This window comes from Oncorhynchus nerka, linkage group LG14 (genome assembly GCF_034236695.1).
Source record: "Oncorhynchus nerka isolate Pitt River linkage group LG14, Oner_Uvic_2.0, whole genome shotgun sequence".
Classification (NCBI taxonomy): Eukaryota; Metazoa; Chordata; class Actinopteri; order Salmoniformes; family Salmonidae; genus Oncorhynchus; species Oncorhynchus nerka.
The window spans coordinates 87,958,448-87,977,061 of NC_088409.1; the positions used below are offsets into that span (position 1 = coordinate 87,958,448).

At 44.9% G+C, this 18,614-nt stretch overlaps 1 protein-coding gene across 1 annotated transcript in view; it reads left to right on the forward strand.

Annotated features, from left to right (window-relative positions):
* pdgfd (platelet derived growth factor d) overlaps window positions 1–18,614 on the forward strand; it is a 100,107-nt gene that overhangs the window by 61,322 nt on the left and 20,171 nt on the right. The window contains exons 2-3 of the mRNA XM_065000514.1: window positions 12,040–12,229; window positions 12,701–12,878. Coding sequence (XP_064856586.1) covers window positions 12,040–12,229; window positions 12,701–12,878 — 368 coding nt within the window. The remainder of the gene's footprint in view (window positions 1–12,039; window positions 12,230–12,700; window positions 12,879–18,614) is intronic.

Sequence of the window (18,614 nt, forward strand, 5' to 3'; positions counted from 1 at the left end):
GACCTCCCTACAACGCCTGGGCATGATCCTGATGAGGTGAAGGATGGTCTCTTGAGGGATCTCCTCCCAGACCTGGACTAAAGCATCCGCCAACTCCTGGACAGTCTGTGGTGCAATGTGGCGTTGGTGGATGGAGCGAGACATGATGTCCCAGATGTGCTCAATTGGATTCAGGTCTGGGGAACGGGCGGGCCAGTCCATAGCATCAATGCCTTCCTCTTGCAGGAACTGCTGACACACTCCAGCCACATGAGGTCTAGCATTGTCTTGCATTAGGAGGAACCTAGGGCCAACCGCACCAGCATATGGTCTCACAAGGGGTCTGAGGATCTCATCTCGGTACCTAATGGCAGTCAGGCTGCCTCTGGCGAGCACATGGAGGGCTGTGCGACCCCCAAAGAAATGCCACCCCACACCATGACTGCCCCACCGCCAAACCGGTCACGCTGGAGGATGTTGCAGGCAGCAGAACGTTCTCCACGGCGTCTCCAGACTCTGTCACGTCTGTCACATGTGCTCAGTGTGAACCTGCTTTCATCTGTGAAGAGCACAGGGCGCCAGTGGCGAATTTGCCAATCTTGGCATTCTCTGGCAAATGCCAAACGTCCTGCACGGTGTTGGGCTGTAAGCACAACCCCCAAATCAAATCAAATCAAATGTATTTATATAGCCCTTCGTACATCAGCTGATATCTCAAAGTGCTGTACAGAAACCCAGCCCAAAACCCCAAACAGCAAGCAATGCAGGTGTAGAAGCACGGTGGCTAGGAAAAACTCCCTAGAAAGGCCAAAACCTAGGAAGAAACCTAGAGAGGAACCAGGCTATGTGGGGTGGCCAGTCCTCTTCTGGCTGTGCCGGGTGGAGACTATAACAGAACATGGCCAAGATGTTCAAATGTTCATAAATGACCAGCATGGTCGAACAATAACAAGGCAGAACAGTTGAAACTGGAGCAGCAGCACAGTCAGGTGGAAGTTGAAACTGGAGCAGCAGCATGGCCAGGTGGACTGGGGACAGCAAGGAGTCATCATGTCAGGTAGTCCTGGGGCATGGTCCTAGGGCTCAGGTCAGTTGAAACTGGAACAGTAGCATGGCCAGGTGGACTGGGGACAGCAAGGAGTCATCATGTCAGGTAGTCCTGGGGCATGGTCCTAGGGCTCAGGTCCTCCGAGAGAGAGAAAGAAGGAGAGAATTAGAGAACGCACACCTAGATTCACACAGGACACCGAATAGGACAGGAGAAGTACTCCAGATATAACAAACTGACCCCAGCCCCCCGACACATAAACCACTGCAGCATAAATACTGGAGGCTGAGACAGGAGGGGTCAGGAGACACTGTGGCCCCATCCGAGGACACCCCCGGACAGGGCCAAACAGGAAGGACATAACCCCACCCACTTTTGGACGCCGGGCCCTCATACCACCCTAATGGAGTCTGTTTCTGACCGTTTGAGCAGACACATGCACATTTGTGGCCTGCTGGAGGACATTTTGCAGGGCTCTGGCAGTGCTCCTCCTGCTCCTCCTCGCACAAAGGCGGAGGTAGCGGTCCTGCTGCTGGGTTGTTGCCCTCCTACGGCCTCCTCCACGTCTCCTGGTCTGTCTCCTGGTAGCGCCTCCATGCTCTGGACACTACGCTGACAGACACAGCAAACCTTCTTGCCACAGCTCGCATTGATGTGCCATCCTGGATGAGCTGCACTACCTGAGCCACTTGTGTGGGTTGTAGACGCCGTCTCATGCTACCACTAGAGTGAAAGCACCGCCAGCATTCAAAAGTGACCAAAACATCAGCCAGGAAGCATAGGAACTGAGAAGTGGTCCGTTGTCACCACCTGCAGAATCACTCCTTTATTGGGGGTGTCTTGCTAATTGCCTATAATTTCCACCTGTTGTCTATTCCATTTACACAACAGCATGTGAAATTTATTGTCAATCAGTGTTGCTTCCTAAGTGGACAGTTTGATTTCACAGAAGTGTGATTGACTTGGCGTTACATTGTGTTGTTTAAGTGTTCCCTTTATTTTTTTGAGCAGTGTATGATGGTTTAGACCCTATTGTACATAATCTGAGGTGTTTGTGTTGTTCCATCGGTTGAGACACAGCATACTCTTAAATACAGGGTGGATGTTATGTTTTGGCTGATAAATGTAAATTCTTAAAACCACAAGCTTATCTTGACTTGGAAGAGTTCTAGTGTTGGATAGCTGTAGCGAGCTAGCTAACAAAGCATCCCTCTCTGTTTGAGCAGGGTGTTTGAGTAGGCTAAACTATACTGAACAAAAATATGAACATAACATGAAACAATTTTCAAAATGTTTACAGAGTTACAGTTCATATAACAAAATCAGTCAATTGAAATCAATTCCTTGGGCTCTAATCTATGGATTTCACATGACTTGGAAAATAGATATGCATCTGTTGATCACATATACATTTACAAAAAAGTTAAGGGTGTGGAAATCCAGTCAAATCAAATTTCTTTATATAGTCCTTCTTACATCAGCTGATATCTCAAAGTGCTGTACAGAAACCCAGCCTAAAACCCCAAACAGCAAGCAATTCAGGTGTAGAAGCACTGTGGCTAGGAAAAACTCCCTAGAAAGGCCAGAACCTAGGAAGAAACCTGGTGTGACTGACCACCAAACCTGGTGAGACTGACCACCAAACCTGGTGTGACTGACCACCAAACCTGGTGTGACTGAGACTGACCACCAAACCTGGTGTGACTGACCACCAAACCTGGTGAGACTGACCACCAAACCTGGTGAGACTGACCACCAAACCTGGTGAGACTGACCACCAAACCTGGTGTGACTGACCACCAAACCTGTTGCTTCATGCTGTCCCGCTCCTCTTCCATGGCAGTGCGACGTTGCTGGATATTGGCAGGAACTGGAACACACTGTCGTACCCGTCGATCCAGAGCATACCTAACATGCTCAATGGGTGATGTGTCTGGTTAGTATGCAGGCCATGGAAGAACTGGGACATATTCAGCTTCCAGGAATTGTTTAAGGATCTTTGCGGCATGGGGCCATGCATTTTAATGCTGAAACATGAGGTGATGGCGGCGGATGAATGTCACGACAATGGGCCTCAGGATCTCATCTCTGTGCATTTAAATTGCCATCAATAAAATGCTAATGTCCGTAGCTTATGCCAGCCCATACCATAACCCCAATGCCACCATGGAGCACACTGTTCACAACATTGACATCAGTAACCTTCTCGCCCACACAACGCCATACAGAAATTAACATTCAGTCATCTGGCAACCGCTCTGAGTGGGGCAGCGGTCTAAGGCACTGCATCGCAGTGCTAGAAGCATCACTACAGAAAATGACCCATGTATCACAACTGGCCGTGATCGGGAGTCCCATAGAGCGGCGCACAATTGGCCCAGCATCGTCCGGGTTTGGTTAGGGGAGGGTTTGGCCGAGGTAGGCCGTCATTATAAATAAGATTTTGTTCTTTACTGACTTTCTTAGTTAAATAAAATAAACATTACTTAAGTCAGCATGCCAATTGCACGCTCCTTCAAAATGTGAAACATCTGTGGCATTATGTTGTGTGACAAAACTGCATATTTTAGAGTGGCCTTTTGTCTCCAGGACAAGGCGCACCTGTGTAATGATTATGTTGTTAAATCAGCTTCTTGACATGCCACACCTGTCAGGTGGATGGATTATCTTGGCAAAGGAGAAATGCTCACTAACAGGAATGGAAACAAATTTGTGCACAATAGTTGATGAAAAATAAGCTTTTTGTTTATAGGGCACATTTCTGGGATCTTTTATTTCAGCTCATGAAACATGGGATCAACACTTTACATGTTGGGTTTATGTTTTTGTTCAGTGTAGCTAGCTGCATTCGAAAAAATGTCAACTAAAAATATTTAAAACTCGTTTTTCAACCACTCCACAAATATCTTGTCAACAAACTATAGTTTTGGCAAGTTGGTCAGGACATCTACTTTGTGCGACACAAGTAATTTTTCCAACAATTGTTTACAGACAGATTTCACTTATAATTCACTGTATCACAATTCCAGTGGGTCAGAAGTTTACATGCACTAAGTTGACTGTGCCTTTAAACAGCTTTGAAAATCCCCTTAAATTATGTCATGTCTTTAGAAGCTTCTGATAGGCTAATTGACATAATTTGAGTCAATTGGAGGTGTACCTGTCGATGTATTTCAAGACCTACCTTCAAAAGCAGTGCCTCTTTCCTTGACATCATGGGAAAATCAAAAGAAATCAGCCAAGGCCTGAGAAAAAAATTGTGGGCCTCCACAAGTCTGGTTCATCCCTGGGAGAAATGTCCAAACGCCTGAACGATAGTATGCAACTATAAACACCATGGGACCACACAGCCGTCATACTGTTCAGGAAGCAGACACGTTCTGTGTCCTATTGATGAACGTACTTTGGTGCGAAAAGTGCAAATCAATCCCAGAACAACAGCAAAGGCCCATGTGAAGATGCTGGAGGAAACGGGTACAAAAGTATTTATATCCACAGTAAACCGAGTCCTATATCGACATAACCTAAAAGGCCGCTCAGAAAGGAAGAAGCCACTGCTCCAAAACCGCCATAATAAAGCCAGACTAAGGTTTGCAACTGCACATGGGGACAAAGATCATACTTTTTTGGAGAAATGTTCTCTGGTCTGTTGAAACAAAAATAAAACTGTTTGGCCATAATGACCATCGTTATGTTTGGAGGGAAAAGTAGGAGGCTTGCAAGCCAAAGAACACCATCCCAACAGTGAAGCACGGGGGTGGCAGCATCATGTTGTGGGGGTGGCAGCATCATGTTGTGGGGGTGCTTTGCTGCAGGAGGGACTGGTGCGCTTCACAAAATAGATGGCTTCATGAGGAAGGAAACATTATGTGGATATATTAAAACTTGGTCGCAAATGGGTCTTCCAAATAGACAATGACCCCAAGCATACTTCCAAAGTTGTGGCAAAATGGCTTAAGGACAACAAAGTCAAAGTATTGGAGTGGCCATCACAAAGCGCTGACCTCAATCCTATAATCCTATAGAAAATTTGTGGGCAGGACTGAAAAAGCGTGTGTGAGCAAGGAGGCCTACAAACCTGACTCAGTTACACCAGGTCTGTCAGGAGGAATGGGCCAACATTCACTCAACTTATTGTGGGAAGCTTGTGGAAGGCTACCTGAAACATTTGACCCAGGTTAAAGGCAATGCTACCAAATACTAATTGAGTGTATGTAAACTTCTGACCCACTGGGAATGTGATGAAAGAAATAAAATCTGAAAGAAATAATTATCTCTAGTATTATTCTGACATTTTCACATTCTTAACATAAAGTGGTGATCCTAACTGACCTAAGACAGGGAATTTCAACTAGGATTAAATGTCAGGAATTGTGAAAAACTGAGTTTAAATGTATTTGGCTAAGGTTTGGCTTATGTATTTGGCTTATGACTTCAACTGTAACTCCCTTCTCCATTTTTGAAGAAATGTATTTGTTCGAAACTGTTCAACTATTGTCTTTCTCTCTCTTTGAGTCAACTACTCACCACACTTTATGCACTGCAGTGCTAGCTAGCTGTAGCTTATGCTTTCAGTACTAAGTTCATTCTCTGATCCTTTGATTGGGTGGACAAATATGTCAGTTCATGCTGCAAGACCTCTGATAGGTTGGAGGACGTCCTCCTGAAGTTGTCATAATTACTGTGTAAGTCTATGAAAGGTGGTGAGAACCATGATTCTCCTAGGTTTTGTATTAAAGTCAATGTACCCAGAGGAGGAAAGAAACGTGCTGTCCTCTGGCTACACCATGGTATTTGGTATTTTTGGTATTTGCCTCCACTGCTGTCCTAAATTCTTTTGGACTTCACTGTCATGCACACACGCACGTGCACAAGCTGTCTGTCACTATTTTAATGTAGTCTAATTGTCCTGCTGACGGTGTTGTGTTGGTGTGATCGTCACTCGCAGCAGAAATAGATTCCTGTGAGCTGATAGAACATTACACCCTGCTGCTGGTAGGTGTGACGATCAGGTTAAGCACAGTGAGGCAACACTACACACACACACACACACACACATAAGAATGCACGCACACACACGCACACACAAACCTACATAATGTGAGGGTTGTGTAAGTGTCGGAAGTCAGATCTGTTTAATGAAGTGTGATGTGTATCTAATTGGCGCATTGTGACTCAGCCTGCTCTCCATGTGATTATATCAGATCTATTGAGATCATGCCTTTTAGACAGTTTGTACAACCGTAATATTGACTAAGTCTCTATGGCTCTGAAGACAACGCTGTTTTGTTATTCATAGTGTATTAAATATTTTGTACATTATTTCACATACATGGTGAACGAGCGCAGATACACACGCGAACACCGAACAAACAGACACACGCAAACACACACACACCAGGGTTTCCATTAGGGAAATGTGGTGCTGGACATTTGACCAGCAGCATTTTAATTTACCGGACCCATATGCATTGGGTGCACAACCTGATTAGTGCTCAGAAACACAGAATCACATTTACATGATGGTCATTCATATTAACACAACCTGATTAGTGCTCAGAAACACACATATCACATGTACATGATGGTCATTCATATTAACACAACCTGATTAGTGCTCAGAAACACAGAATCACATTTACATGATGGTCATTCATATTAACACAACCTGATTAGTGCTCAGAAACACAGAAATCACATGTACATTATGGTCATTCATATTAACACAACCTGATTAGTGCTCAGAAACACAGAAATCACATTTACATGATGGTCATTCATATTAACACAACATGCAAGTCGAGGATGCAACAATGTGCCAAAAAGACGAGTAACGAACAGTACAATTATTAGCCTATGCCAATATACTATCCCCCATAGTAGAAAAGTTGACCTATTTTATTGGTCAGCTTGTCGAGAAAGAAATAGCATATTCCAAACAGACTCTGGGACAGTTGTGGGATGATACAGTAGATCCCAAATTCATACAACCAGTCGGCCAAGGCTACATCCCCCAAAAATGAAAGGCCTTGAGGCTGTTGCATCAGATCAGCACGTTTAGCTTAGAATGTTGTTTAACTGTTATTTATTCACGTTATAAACGCAACAATGCTCACAAGGCAGTAGCCTAGGCTGCGTGGGAATGTTCGTTCAGTTAGTGGGAAAACAGTGTTGTCAAAAGCGCACCTCGTGCCATTGATTTCATGTGACAGATTAAAATATCCGTTCGAAATTTAGAATGAGGGGAGATGTAATATGAAACAACTAGCATGGGTTGCTAATATGACCAGGATTGTGCCTTTGGCTACTAGACAATGAAAGAAAGTTGATATAGTATAAAATAATTGCCTCCACAGTCTGATTTTGGCTAGGCAATTAAGTATATGTTTTGAAAATGTATATACTGCCTCCAGCTCATTGCAAAGTGAATGTGTGACGCGCTGATGGAGCCTGCCTTCAATTGACTCTGCATTTGCTGTTTGATATGCTGGCAGATTTTCCGCTCAAAGGCTCTGTATCTGTAGGCTGTACGCGCGTGATAAATAAAATCCACAACGACTGTACACGAGCGCCAATTTAATTCCACTAAATGATGTAATTAACCTATAAACCGATAAACTGGAACAGTCGAATGTATTTCCATCAACTGGTATCTCCTTTTAATGCATAGGCTAAAAAACATTATTTTGCAATGAGATTTTTTTTCTTCATCTCCTGAACAAAACAAAAAAAACAGCGATTAGGCCTACCGGCAAACGCGCACACACACACACACACACACACACACACACACACACACACGCCCATGCACACACAGGGACTGCGTGACCTGCTGGGCTGACTGAGCTGTATTTTCTGAGGTGTATGTGGTTTTAGCGGAGAGTTGCAGCATGCATAATGAGGTTTGGGCCTACACCCCTGGGTTATGAGTTTAGCAAACACAGCTGAGACAGGATGAGATGTCTAGCTCTCCTCTCTCGTTTTATTCTCTTTCCTGCCCTCCTCCCCCATCCCTTCCTCCCTCCTGTGTTTTCCTCTTGTCATGCATGTCATTTAGAAGTAACATTTGTTGTGAAAGCAGTGAAATCTCCCGTTTTTACCAATTCGATTTCATTCTCCAAACATCAAATTCCAAAGTGTTTTTGACACCATGGGTAGCTCTTCCTGCTCTGCATAATTCCGAATGGTTAAGGTTTTGGGAAATATATATATATAAAAATGAGTGTGTACCACTGGGATTGAACACGTGGTCTTCAGATCCTGAGTCATGGGATTACTCTCACCCGTCACCCCCGTCTACAACGCCAAGCCTACTTGATGGTAATATCAAAAACAGTACAGTATGAAGATAGGCAGGAACTGCTTCTCCAATAGAAATCACCAATCACGCTTGTAGGCGATGTCATGGCGACATTGGATAGCCAGTCACATGCTCAGAAACACGACCATTAGACCCAATGACTTCTCTCGCATAACTGCACATGCGCAGGCCTTCAAATCAAAGGCACTCCTCCTATATAACGTTTTTTAATTTTTTAAATAAACAATGTGTCCGTTTGTCACTTTCACAAGATTGGAGTTAATCTAATAACATTTTCAACAATTTAAGACATTGGCTCGAATCTAGGTTGTTTCTTTAGATTTCAAGAAAATTAACAACTAAGGGAAGAATTCTTCACTTCTCTCACTGACTTCTCAAACCCCAAAACCCCGGCCTGGTCTACTTGGTCTGTTTCGGAAGCATTCCTGGAAGACTCGCAATGTTGCACATCTGGATTTAAAAACTCTGGTAATAGCGCTCACTGTTGCCCCTAGTGGACGGTTAAGGCATCTCCTGACGTCCAATTTCGAAGTCAATCTTGAGTGATCTGGCTGGTGAGAGTGGGAGAGTGTCTAATGGCATTGTTCCACTCTGTTAATCAGAGGTCTGGCTGTGATGTCCATTCAGTCGTGAAAGTGCTTACGCGTCAGGAACCATCAGCCAATGAGGTCACAGGGGATTGGTCCTGAGGGGCCAGAGCAGTAGGCCATGTTATGTGTGTATCAGCGCCTTGGATTCACTATAGAAATCTAGGATTATTCTAAAAGTTAACAATCCCAATTTGGTATAAATGTCCACACCCCTATTTAGAAACATATTCCTGCTGTTCACATTGTCCTCTCTCTGCTGGCTCTTTGTCCTCTCTCTGCTGGCTCTTTGTCCTCTCTCTGCTGGCTCTTTGTCCTGTCTCTGCTGGCTCCTTGTTCTCTCTCTCTGCTGGCTCTTTGTCCTCTCTCTGCTGGCTCTTTGTCCTCTCTCTGCTGGCTCTTTGTCTTTGTCCTCTCTCTGGCTCTTTGGCTCTTTGTCCTCTCTCTGCTGGCTCTTTGTCCTGTCTCTGCTGGCTCCTTGTTCTCTCTCTCTGCTGGCTCTTTGTCCTCTCTCTGCTGGCTCTTTGTCCTCTCTCTGCCGGCTCATTGTCCTCTCTCTGCTGGCTCTTTGTCCTGTCTCTGCTGGCTCTTTGTCCTCTCTCTGCCGGCTCTTTGTCCTCTCTCTGCTGGCTCTTTGTCCTCTCTCTGCCGGCTCATTGTCCTCTCTCTGCTGGCTCTTTGTCCTCTCTGTGCTGGCTCTTTGTCCTCTCTCTGCTGGCTCTTTGTCCTGTCTCTGCTGGCTCTTTGTCCTCTCTCTGCTGGCTCTTTGTCCTGTCTCTGCTGGCTCTTTGTCCTCTCTCTGCTGGCTCTTTGTCCTCTCTCTGCTGGCTCTTTGTCCTCTCTCTGCTGGCTCTTTGTCCTGTCTCTGCTGGCTCCTTGTTCTCTCTCTCTGCTGGCTCTTTGTACACTCTCTGCTGGCTCTTTGTACACTCTCTGCTGGCTCTTTGTCCTCTCTCTGCTGGCTCTTTGTCCTCTCTGTGCTGGCTCTTTGTCCTCTCTCTGCCGGCTCATTGTCCTCTCTCTGCTGGCTCTTTGTCCTGTCTCTGCTGGCTCTTTGTCCTCTCTCTGCTGGCTCTTTGTCCTCTCTCTGCTGGCTCTTTGTCCTCTCTCTGCTGGCTCTTTGTCCTCTCTCTGCTGGCTCTTTGTCCTGTCTCTGCTGGCTCTTTGTCCTCTCTGTGCTGGCTCTTTGTCCTCTCTCTGCTGGCTCTTTGTCCTCTCTCTGCTGGCTCTTTGTCCTGTCTCTGCTGGCTCTTTGTCCTGTCTCTGCTGGCTCTTTGTCCTGTCTCTGCTGGCTCTTTGTCCTGTCTCTGCTGGCTCTTTGTCCTCTCTCTGCTGGCTCTCTGTCCTCTCTCTGCTGGCTCTTTGTCCTCTCTCTGCTGGCTCTTTGTCCTCTCTCTGCTGGCTCTTTGTCCTGTCTCTGCTGGCTCTTTGTCCTCTCTCTGCTGGCTCTTTGTCCTCTCTCTGCTGGCTCTGTGGGAACCCCAAGACTCACTCTGCCACCTCTCATATTCACTTATTCTCTCTCCGCTCTCTCCCTCGCTCCATTCCTCCCCTGCACAATCACTCGCTTCTCTGCTGCCACAGCAGCACGCCTTACAGAGCAGAGAAGTCATTTCTTTCTTTCTCTTTCTCCTCTCTCTCTCCAGCTCTAACCCACTGTGTATTAAAACTGTCAGAAACACAGCAAGAGGTCAGCTTCCATTAGTCTGAAAAGGTCACGAGGCTCATGTTTTTCTATTTCTAATGCTGACTATTCTGGATCAGATGGTACTACTGATCATATAGTACAGCTGCGTATGGTAGAGGATGAAATGGTTTAGTGTACTCACTACACAGACAGACAGACACACATACTGACTGTATCCTTGGATTAATTGGGTTTAAGGCCATTGATGATGTAACTTCTACTTTATATGTAAATGGTTTAATTTTAGAGTTGGATTGGCCACTCCATGCATCACTGCTCTCCTCCTCCTCTTTCTGTGCTGTGTGCTCTTTGTACGCACATGGCGTAATTAACATCACTATGGATACAGGCGCTACAGTACACCAGTTCACTCCTGGGAGAGAGACATGAGGGAGGGAGAGTTGGAGGGAGAAATGGAGGGAGGGGGAGAGAAGTGTGTTTCTACAGAAACAGACATGGTTGATAGTTGTTAGCGATCATGTGTGGTCGAGCAGATATTCAGTATTTCCTCATTTGACGGCCTTCACTAACCCTGTGCCCCTGTATGGGTCATAATAACTACTTCCACTGGGTGAGAGAGGTAGAGGGATGGATTAATGTCATGGGATTCAGTCACAGAGCATTAGGATGAATATTTAGGAATATGAACTGTATTTATTGGAATAGTTTAGTTTACTGTTGTTTTTCTTTGTTTGTCCAAGTCCTGTCTCTCTCTGTCTCTCTCTGTCTCCCTCTCTGTCTCTCTCTCTCTGTGTGTCTCTCTCTCTCTCTCTGTCTCTCTCGCTATCTCTCTCTCTGTGTCTCTCTCTCGCTATCTCTCTCTCTGTTTCTCTCTCTGTCTCTCTCTCTCTCTCTCTCTCTCTCTCTCTCTCTCTCTGTCTCTAACTCGGTCTCTCTCTCTAACTCTCTATCTTTATCTCTCTGTCTCTCTCTCTCTCTCTCTCTCTCTCTGTCGCTCTCGCTATCTCTCTCTCTGTCTCTGTCTCTCTCTGTCTCTCTCTCTGTCTCTCCGTCTCTAACTCGGTCTCTCTCTCTAACTCTCTATCTTTATCTCTCTGTCTCTCTCGCTGTCTCTCTCGCTGTCTCTCTCGCTGTCTCTCTCTGTCTCTCTCGCTATCTCTCTCGCTGTCTCTCTCCGTCTCTAACTCGGTCTCTCTCTCTAACTCTCTGTAACTCTCTCTGTCTCTCTCGCTGTCGCTCTCTCTGTCTCTCTCGCTATCTCTCTCTCTGTCTCTCTCGCTATCTCTCTCGCTATCTCTCTGTCTCTCTCCGTCTCTAACTCGGTCTCTCTCTCTAACTCTCTATCTTTATCTATCTGTAACTCTCTCTGTGTCCCTGTGTGTGTGTTGTATTCCAGAGAGTAAATTCACTAACCTATACCAGTTGTAACTGCTAACAGACAGCAATCACCTTACAGACTTGTACCGGAAAGAAGAGGTCGTCACGGTAACTGCAGCTGGGGGAGCCATCCAGAGCCCCCGCTTCCCGAACTCCTACCCCCGGAACCTGCAGTTGTCATGGAAACTACTGTCGCCCCACAACACCCGCATCGTCCTGGAGTTTGACTCCCACTTTGCGCTGGAGGAACCAGAGAACGATGTCTGCAGGTGAGAGAGGGAGGAGAGGATAGAGAGGTAGAGAAAGATTGAAGCGCCAAGGAGAGAGAAAGTTGGCTGAGTTTGTAACGGATGAAAGGGGAGAGGGAGAAGGCTGGCATCCCTCTGATGGGGGGTATCGACATCTACAGAGTCTAAAGAAAGGAGGAATGGATGAAAGGGGGATGGAGGGATGGATGAAGGTTACCTTCTTTGCAGTAATGAAGAATATGTCCTTGAGGGTGAGAAGAGTGAATTGACTTTTAATCCCCAAACCAAAGGCAGCTGTCTTCGTAAGCATTTTAGACAAGAGAGAGAAACAGAGAGATGAGGAAAGATAAAGAGAAAGAGAAAAATAGGGAGGTGACTCTGGGGATTGGCTCTTCAACAATGAACCATTTTCTACTGAACAGTGATGATTAATTGATTGATTAATTAATTAAATCCATTGATTGACAGGTTAGTGACCCTCTTCCCTCCCAGGTATGACTTTGTGGAGGTGGAAGACATCTCAGAGACCAGTACTATTGTCTGGGGGAGATGGTGTGGTCAGAGAGTCCCCCCACGCCTCACCTCCAAAACCAACACCCTCAAAGTCACCTTCAAGTCAGACGACTACTTCGTGGCCAAGCCTGGCTTCAAACTCAACTACTCTCTACTGGTGAGTGAACACCGGGATGTGACTGCATCTCATTCCACAGAGATGGTGCTGAAACGTAAATACCTAAGGCTGGTGTTATAACGGCCAATGAATCTCTCATGCCATCCTTATGACAGTCTAATGTAGTCTGTGTGACAGAGGGTTCAAGTACGGTGCTGCCAAAATCCTTCCTGAGGTAACTAGCTGTGGGAATTAAGAGATGACTAAACCCATTAACGTCTGTTTCCTTTGTAAGATATCTAACTTGATTAAAGAGGAGGGAGAGGGAGGGGTGGAGGGAGGGAGGGAGGGAGGCTGAGTATGTGCTCTTTAAAAAGCCCAGTCTGGATAAGAAGATTAGATTTGTCACAACATCAGTAGTTAAATAGTGGAGGGAGATTTAGATGTGTCGATGTTCCCTTGGCTTTCAGGCACATTATGATCACTAAAGAGACAGAGGTTTTTATTCCACCCTCTAAAGCATTTGACTATAAACACACATTATGCCATAACACTCTACACTGCTCTCCATTCTGGAAGTGTCTCTCTCTGTCTCCCTCCACCCCTCTCGTCTGGAGAGTTAGGCATATGCCAGTTGTTATCCCTTCTCCACAGTGCATCGTCGTCTTCGTCCATGTTCTTTTTCATCCCTCTGCCCTTGTGTGTAGCTGACTACTGTGTGTGTCCTGGATTCAGTCCTATGTAGCAAAATCTGAAATGGCATTTTTTTTATTTTACATTGTATAAAGGTAGAGACTCCGAGCTAGAAAATGGTATATTATACACTAAGGTTAACATTAGACTATAACTAGCAATACAAATGGCTTTCTGAGATACAAATAATATTACTACACAGATCATACATCTAACGTTAGCTAGCGAACTTGCCAGCTAACATTAGCTAGCTAGCTAACAGTACGCTTTAAATTGCAATGAAAACAACTTTCTGACAAAATTTGAAATATATAATATCTGAAAATGTAGGTAGCTTGAGTCTCTTACCTGTATACATGGATGAACACTTCTCCTTCTCTGTCACGGATGCCATGGTTACCATTAGTTTGAAGATGTAATCCGGAGACAGGTGTTTTATACAACAGCCTTCTCTGTGTTCTCTCTTTGACCCCCTCTGCATATTTGCAATCAAACGCCAGAATGTTCTCCATCTCCTATCATACTCTGCTTCCACCAGGCATTCCACTGATTTCAAAACTCGGTCAACTTCTTCCTTGACAACAGCACTGTTGATCGCTGTTTCAGAAGACTCTACAATGTCTGGTTCAATGACAATGTTTTTACCTAAATTAGGGATTTCCTTGTTGTCTAATTCGTCAGATAGATATAACGAGGCCCAATCGTTCACCAGAAAGTGGAGAGCATTAGCAACACTTTTTTGCAGTTCTTTGGAATATATTTTGAAGAAGTTGATTTAGAAAGGATGACCTACACATACTGAGCAGCTCATGTTATACAGAAGCATTCTACATGGCAGACCAATCCAAACGCATCTCTCTGCATGTCAAGCCCATCCATTATCATGGCTAGTCTTTTTCTGTGGCTAAATCAACTAGGCTGGTAATATATATATATATATATATATATATATATATATATATATATATATATATATATATTTTTTTTTTTTAAATCTTGGTATTTACAGATGGCATACGCGTTTGTAAAGACACTTGAAGTTCCAGAAGGCATTTCTGCCTCAAAAAATGTTTACTTTCAAACGGCCTCTCCTGTGAAGTAGTGACGTGCGAAATACGCCTAGTTTCCTGAAACGAGTCACCAGTTACACCCCGTGTGTACGTGTTTGGTTGTGATTGTGTGAAACCAGCACATTTCCCAGACAGGGAAGCTGCCATTAGATTGGCCTCCCAGTACACATACACTTACCCAGACAGGGAAGCTGCTGTTAGACTGGCCTCCCAGTACCCTCACACTTACCCAGACAGGGAAGCTGCCGTTAGATTGGCCTCCCAGTACACATACACTTACCCAGACAGGGAAGCTGCTGTTAGATTGGCCTCCCAGTACCCTCACACTTAACAAGACAGGGAAGCTGCCATTAGATTGGCCTCCCAGTACACACACACTTACCCAGACAGGGAAGCTGCCATTAGATTGGCCTCCCAGTACCCTCACACTTAACAAGACAGGGAAGCTGCCATTAGATTGGCCTCCCAGTACACTCACACTTACCCAGACAGGGAAGCTGCTGTTAGATTGGCCTCCCAGTACCCTCACACTTAACAAGACAGGGAAGCTGCCATTAGATTGGCCTCCCAGTACACACACACTTAACCAGACAGGGAAGCTGCCATTAGATTGGCCTCCCAGTACACACACACTTACCCAGACAGGGAAGCTGCTGTTAGATTGGCCTCCCAGTACCCTCACACTTAACAAGACAGGGAAGCTGCCATTAGATTGGCCTCCCAGTACCCTCACACTTAACCAGACAGGGAAGCTGCCATTAGATTGGCCTCCCAGTACCCTCATACTTACCCCTCTACCACCTCTAGGGCTGTGAGAGGCTTCATTTAACAGCTCTAATTTGTTGTGCCCTGTTGTATAGATAAGATGGAGGGAGGAAGGTAGAACAGGTGTCTCAGATCCTATCATGCTGACAGCCGATAACTCGAGCTGAGAGCGAGCGTTATGAGAGGGTGTGAGTGGAGATAAAAACAATTACAGAGATGGAGAGAAACACAATGTAGAGTGTGAGAACAAGCAGGAACTAGACTATCAGTCATTCGTCATCACAACCACAATACAATCATTACATAACCAAAAAAATCGACCATAACACAACCACAATAACACAACCACAATACAACCATTACACACAAAAAAAAACTATAACACAACCACAATATGATAAGATAACATATAGTTTATTAGTCCATATGTGATGGAAATAGGGTCTTGAGCTTTAACCCCCCGATACACAAACAAGCACAACAACGCAATGTAACATGACCATGGCTCTGACTGAATGCTGTAGTGCTGTTCTTAATATCCTTAACAAAATGAATCCTCTAGAACATGTATTCCCAAACTGGGGCACGTGAACCCCCAGGGGTACGCCAAATAAAAATGTGATTATTATTCTTATTTTTATTTTTATTTTTAATCTTTTTTTTCACATTTTCAAACAGTACATTTATATTTTCCAACGGAAGTTATTTTTTCTTGCCTGAGTAGCTTCGTTTCACTGACAAAAATCGAATTAAACCATCTAGTGTGCAGCGAAATAACAGCACATTGTCAAATACAAGCAGCCTTGTCAAATAATTCACATCCAATCACATTAACCGTTACACTCACGGTCCGTATGTAGCCAAACGTAGCTGCTACTCATGTTGGTATCTGTACTGATGGTGCAAAAGCCATGATAGGGAGACATAGTGGAGTGGTAACGTGTGTGCAAGCAGTTGCTCCCAACGCCACTTGGGTACACTGCAGCATCCACCAAGAGGCTCTTGCTGCCAAGGGAATGCCTGACAGCTTGAAAGACGTTTTGGACACTACAGTGAAAATGGTTAACTTTGTTAAAGCAAGGCCCCTGAACTCCTAGTGTATTTTCTGCGCTATTCAATGATATAGGCAGCGACCATGAAACGCTTTTACAACATACAGAAGTGCGTTGGTTATTATTAAGGGGCAAAGTATTGACACGTTTTTTTAATTGAGAGACCAGTTTAAAGTTTGTTTTGATGACCATAATTTTCACTTGTCTAACTGCTTGCATGATGAGTTTCTCACACGACTGGCCTATCTGGGTGATGTTTTTTCTCGCCTGAACTATATTCAATGTGCTGGACAAAATTGAGACTGATTAAGAAATTGGAGGTCTTCTCTGTCTGCATTAGCAAGGATAACAAAGAAATCATTGTATGATTTTTGTTGTGTGCAAATGAACTCAAGCTTACAGACAATGTCAAATGTGATTTAGTGAGTGAGTTGGGTGCACAATTACGCAGGTACTTTCCCAAAATGGACGACACAAACAACTGGATTAATTATCCCTTTCATGCCCTGCCTCCAGTCCACTTACCGATATCTGAACAAGAGAACCTCATCGAAATTGCAACAAGCGGTTCTGTGAAAATTGAATTGAAATTTAATCTGAAGCCACTGCTAGAAACCATCAAAGTAGACTGTGCCGGCCTCCCGGGTGGCACCACTAACACTGCATCGCTGTGCCACCTGAGACTCTGGGTTCTCGCCCAGGCTCTGTTGCGACCGGGAGGTCCGTGGGGCGACGCACAATTGGCCTAGCGTCGTCCGGGATAGGGAGGGTTTGGCCGGTAGGGATATCCTTGTCTCATCGCGCACTAGCGACTCCTGTGGCGGGCCGGGCGCAGTGCACACTAACCAAGGTCGCCAGGTGCACGGTGTTTCCTCCGACACATTGGTGATGCTGGCTTCCGGGTTGGATGCACACTGTGTTAAGAAGCAGTGCGGCTTGTTTGGGTTGTGTTTCGGAGGACGCATGGCTTTCGACCTTCGTCTCTCTCTCTCGAGCCTGTACGGGAGTTGTAGCGATGAGACCAGATAGTAACTACTAACAATTGGATACCACGAAATTGGGAAGAAAAGGGGGTAAAATTTAAAAAAAAATAAAAATAAATAAAAAGTAGACTGTGCCTTGACAAATCGCGCTGTTAAGACACTGATGCCCTTTGCAACCACGTACCTATGTGAGAGTGGATTCCCGGCCCTCACTAGCATGAAAACTAAATACAGGCACAGACTGTGTGTGGGAAATGATTTAAAATGGAGACTCTCTCCAATACAACCCAACAGAGTTATGCAGAGTTATGTGCATCCTCTCAAGCACACCCTTCTCATTAACCTGCGGTGAGATATTCACAATTTTCGATGAACAAATAAGGTTTTATATGTAAGATGGCTAAATAAAGAGCAACATGATTGATTATTATTATTTGTGCCCTGGTCCTATAAGAGCTCTTTGTCACTTCCCACGAGCCGGGTTGTGACAAAAACTCAAACTCATTCTTATGTTTAATAAATGTATCGTAGAGCATGTGTGTGGCAGACTTATAATGATGGCAAAAACAACATTTGAGAGTGCGCTGACCCTGGTGCTAGAGGGGGTACAGCTGACCCTGGGGCTAGAGGGGGTACACAGCTGGAGGTTGAATGTTTGAAGGGGTACGGGACTATAAAACGTTTGGGGACCAGTGATTCAGGCTTAGTGGAGTTCCTCAGAACAGAAGATCCATCCAGGCAGAAATATGATCCAGATGTTGCCAGGCATTGCAGCTATTCTGAGACCCACTGAGGTTTTCCCATAAATACATCAACAGATATTCCCTGTGGCAAAACAACACCAAAATCATCTTAATCTCCTCCAGAAATAACATGTCTGAGAGGATGATTACAGACATATTATCAGTAGCAGGTGCATGTAAACATACTAAAGAAACACAAGGCAATAATGGTGTCATGACGTTGGCCTGGGGGTAGGTTTATGAGTCATAAATACCTCTTCCATCCTTTTTCCTCTCTCTACCCTACTGACGTGAAATTTGAAAACCCCTTGGTTAACATAGAGATTCTGGCAACATCAGAAGGTGGGGGGAAATGAACTATATTCTGGTAATCCGACCAATTGAACATATGCGGTGGTACTTAATGAATATGTCAGTTCGGTTGTCATCTCAGACATTCTCATCAATGATAAGATGACAAACTCTACAGTGGAACGTCTACACATCAGAG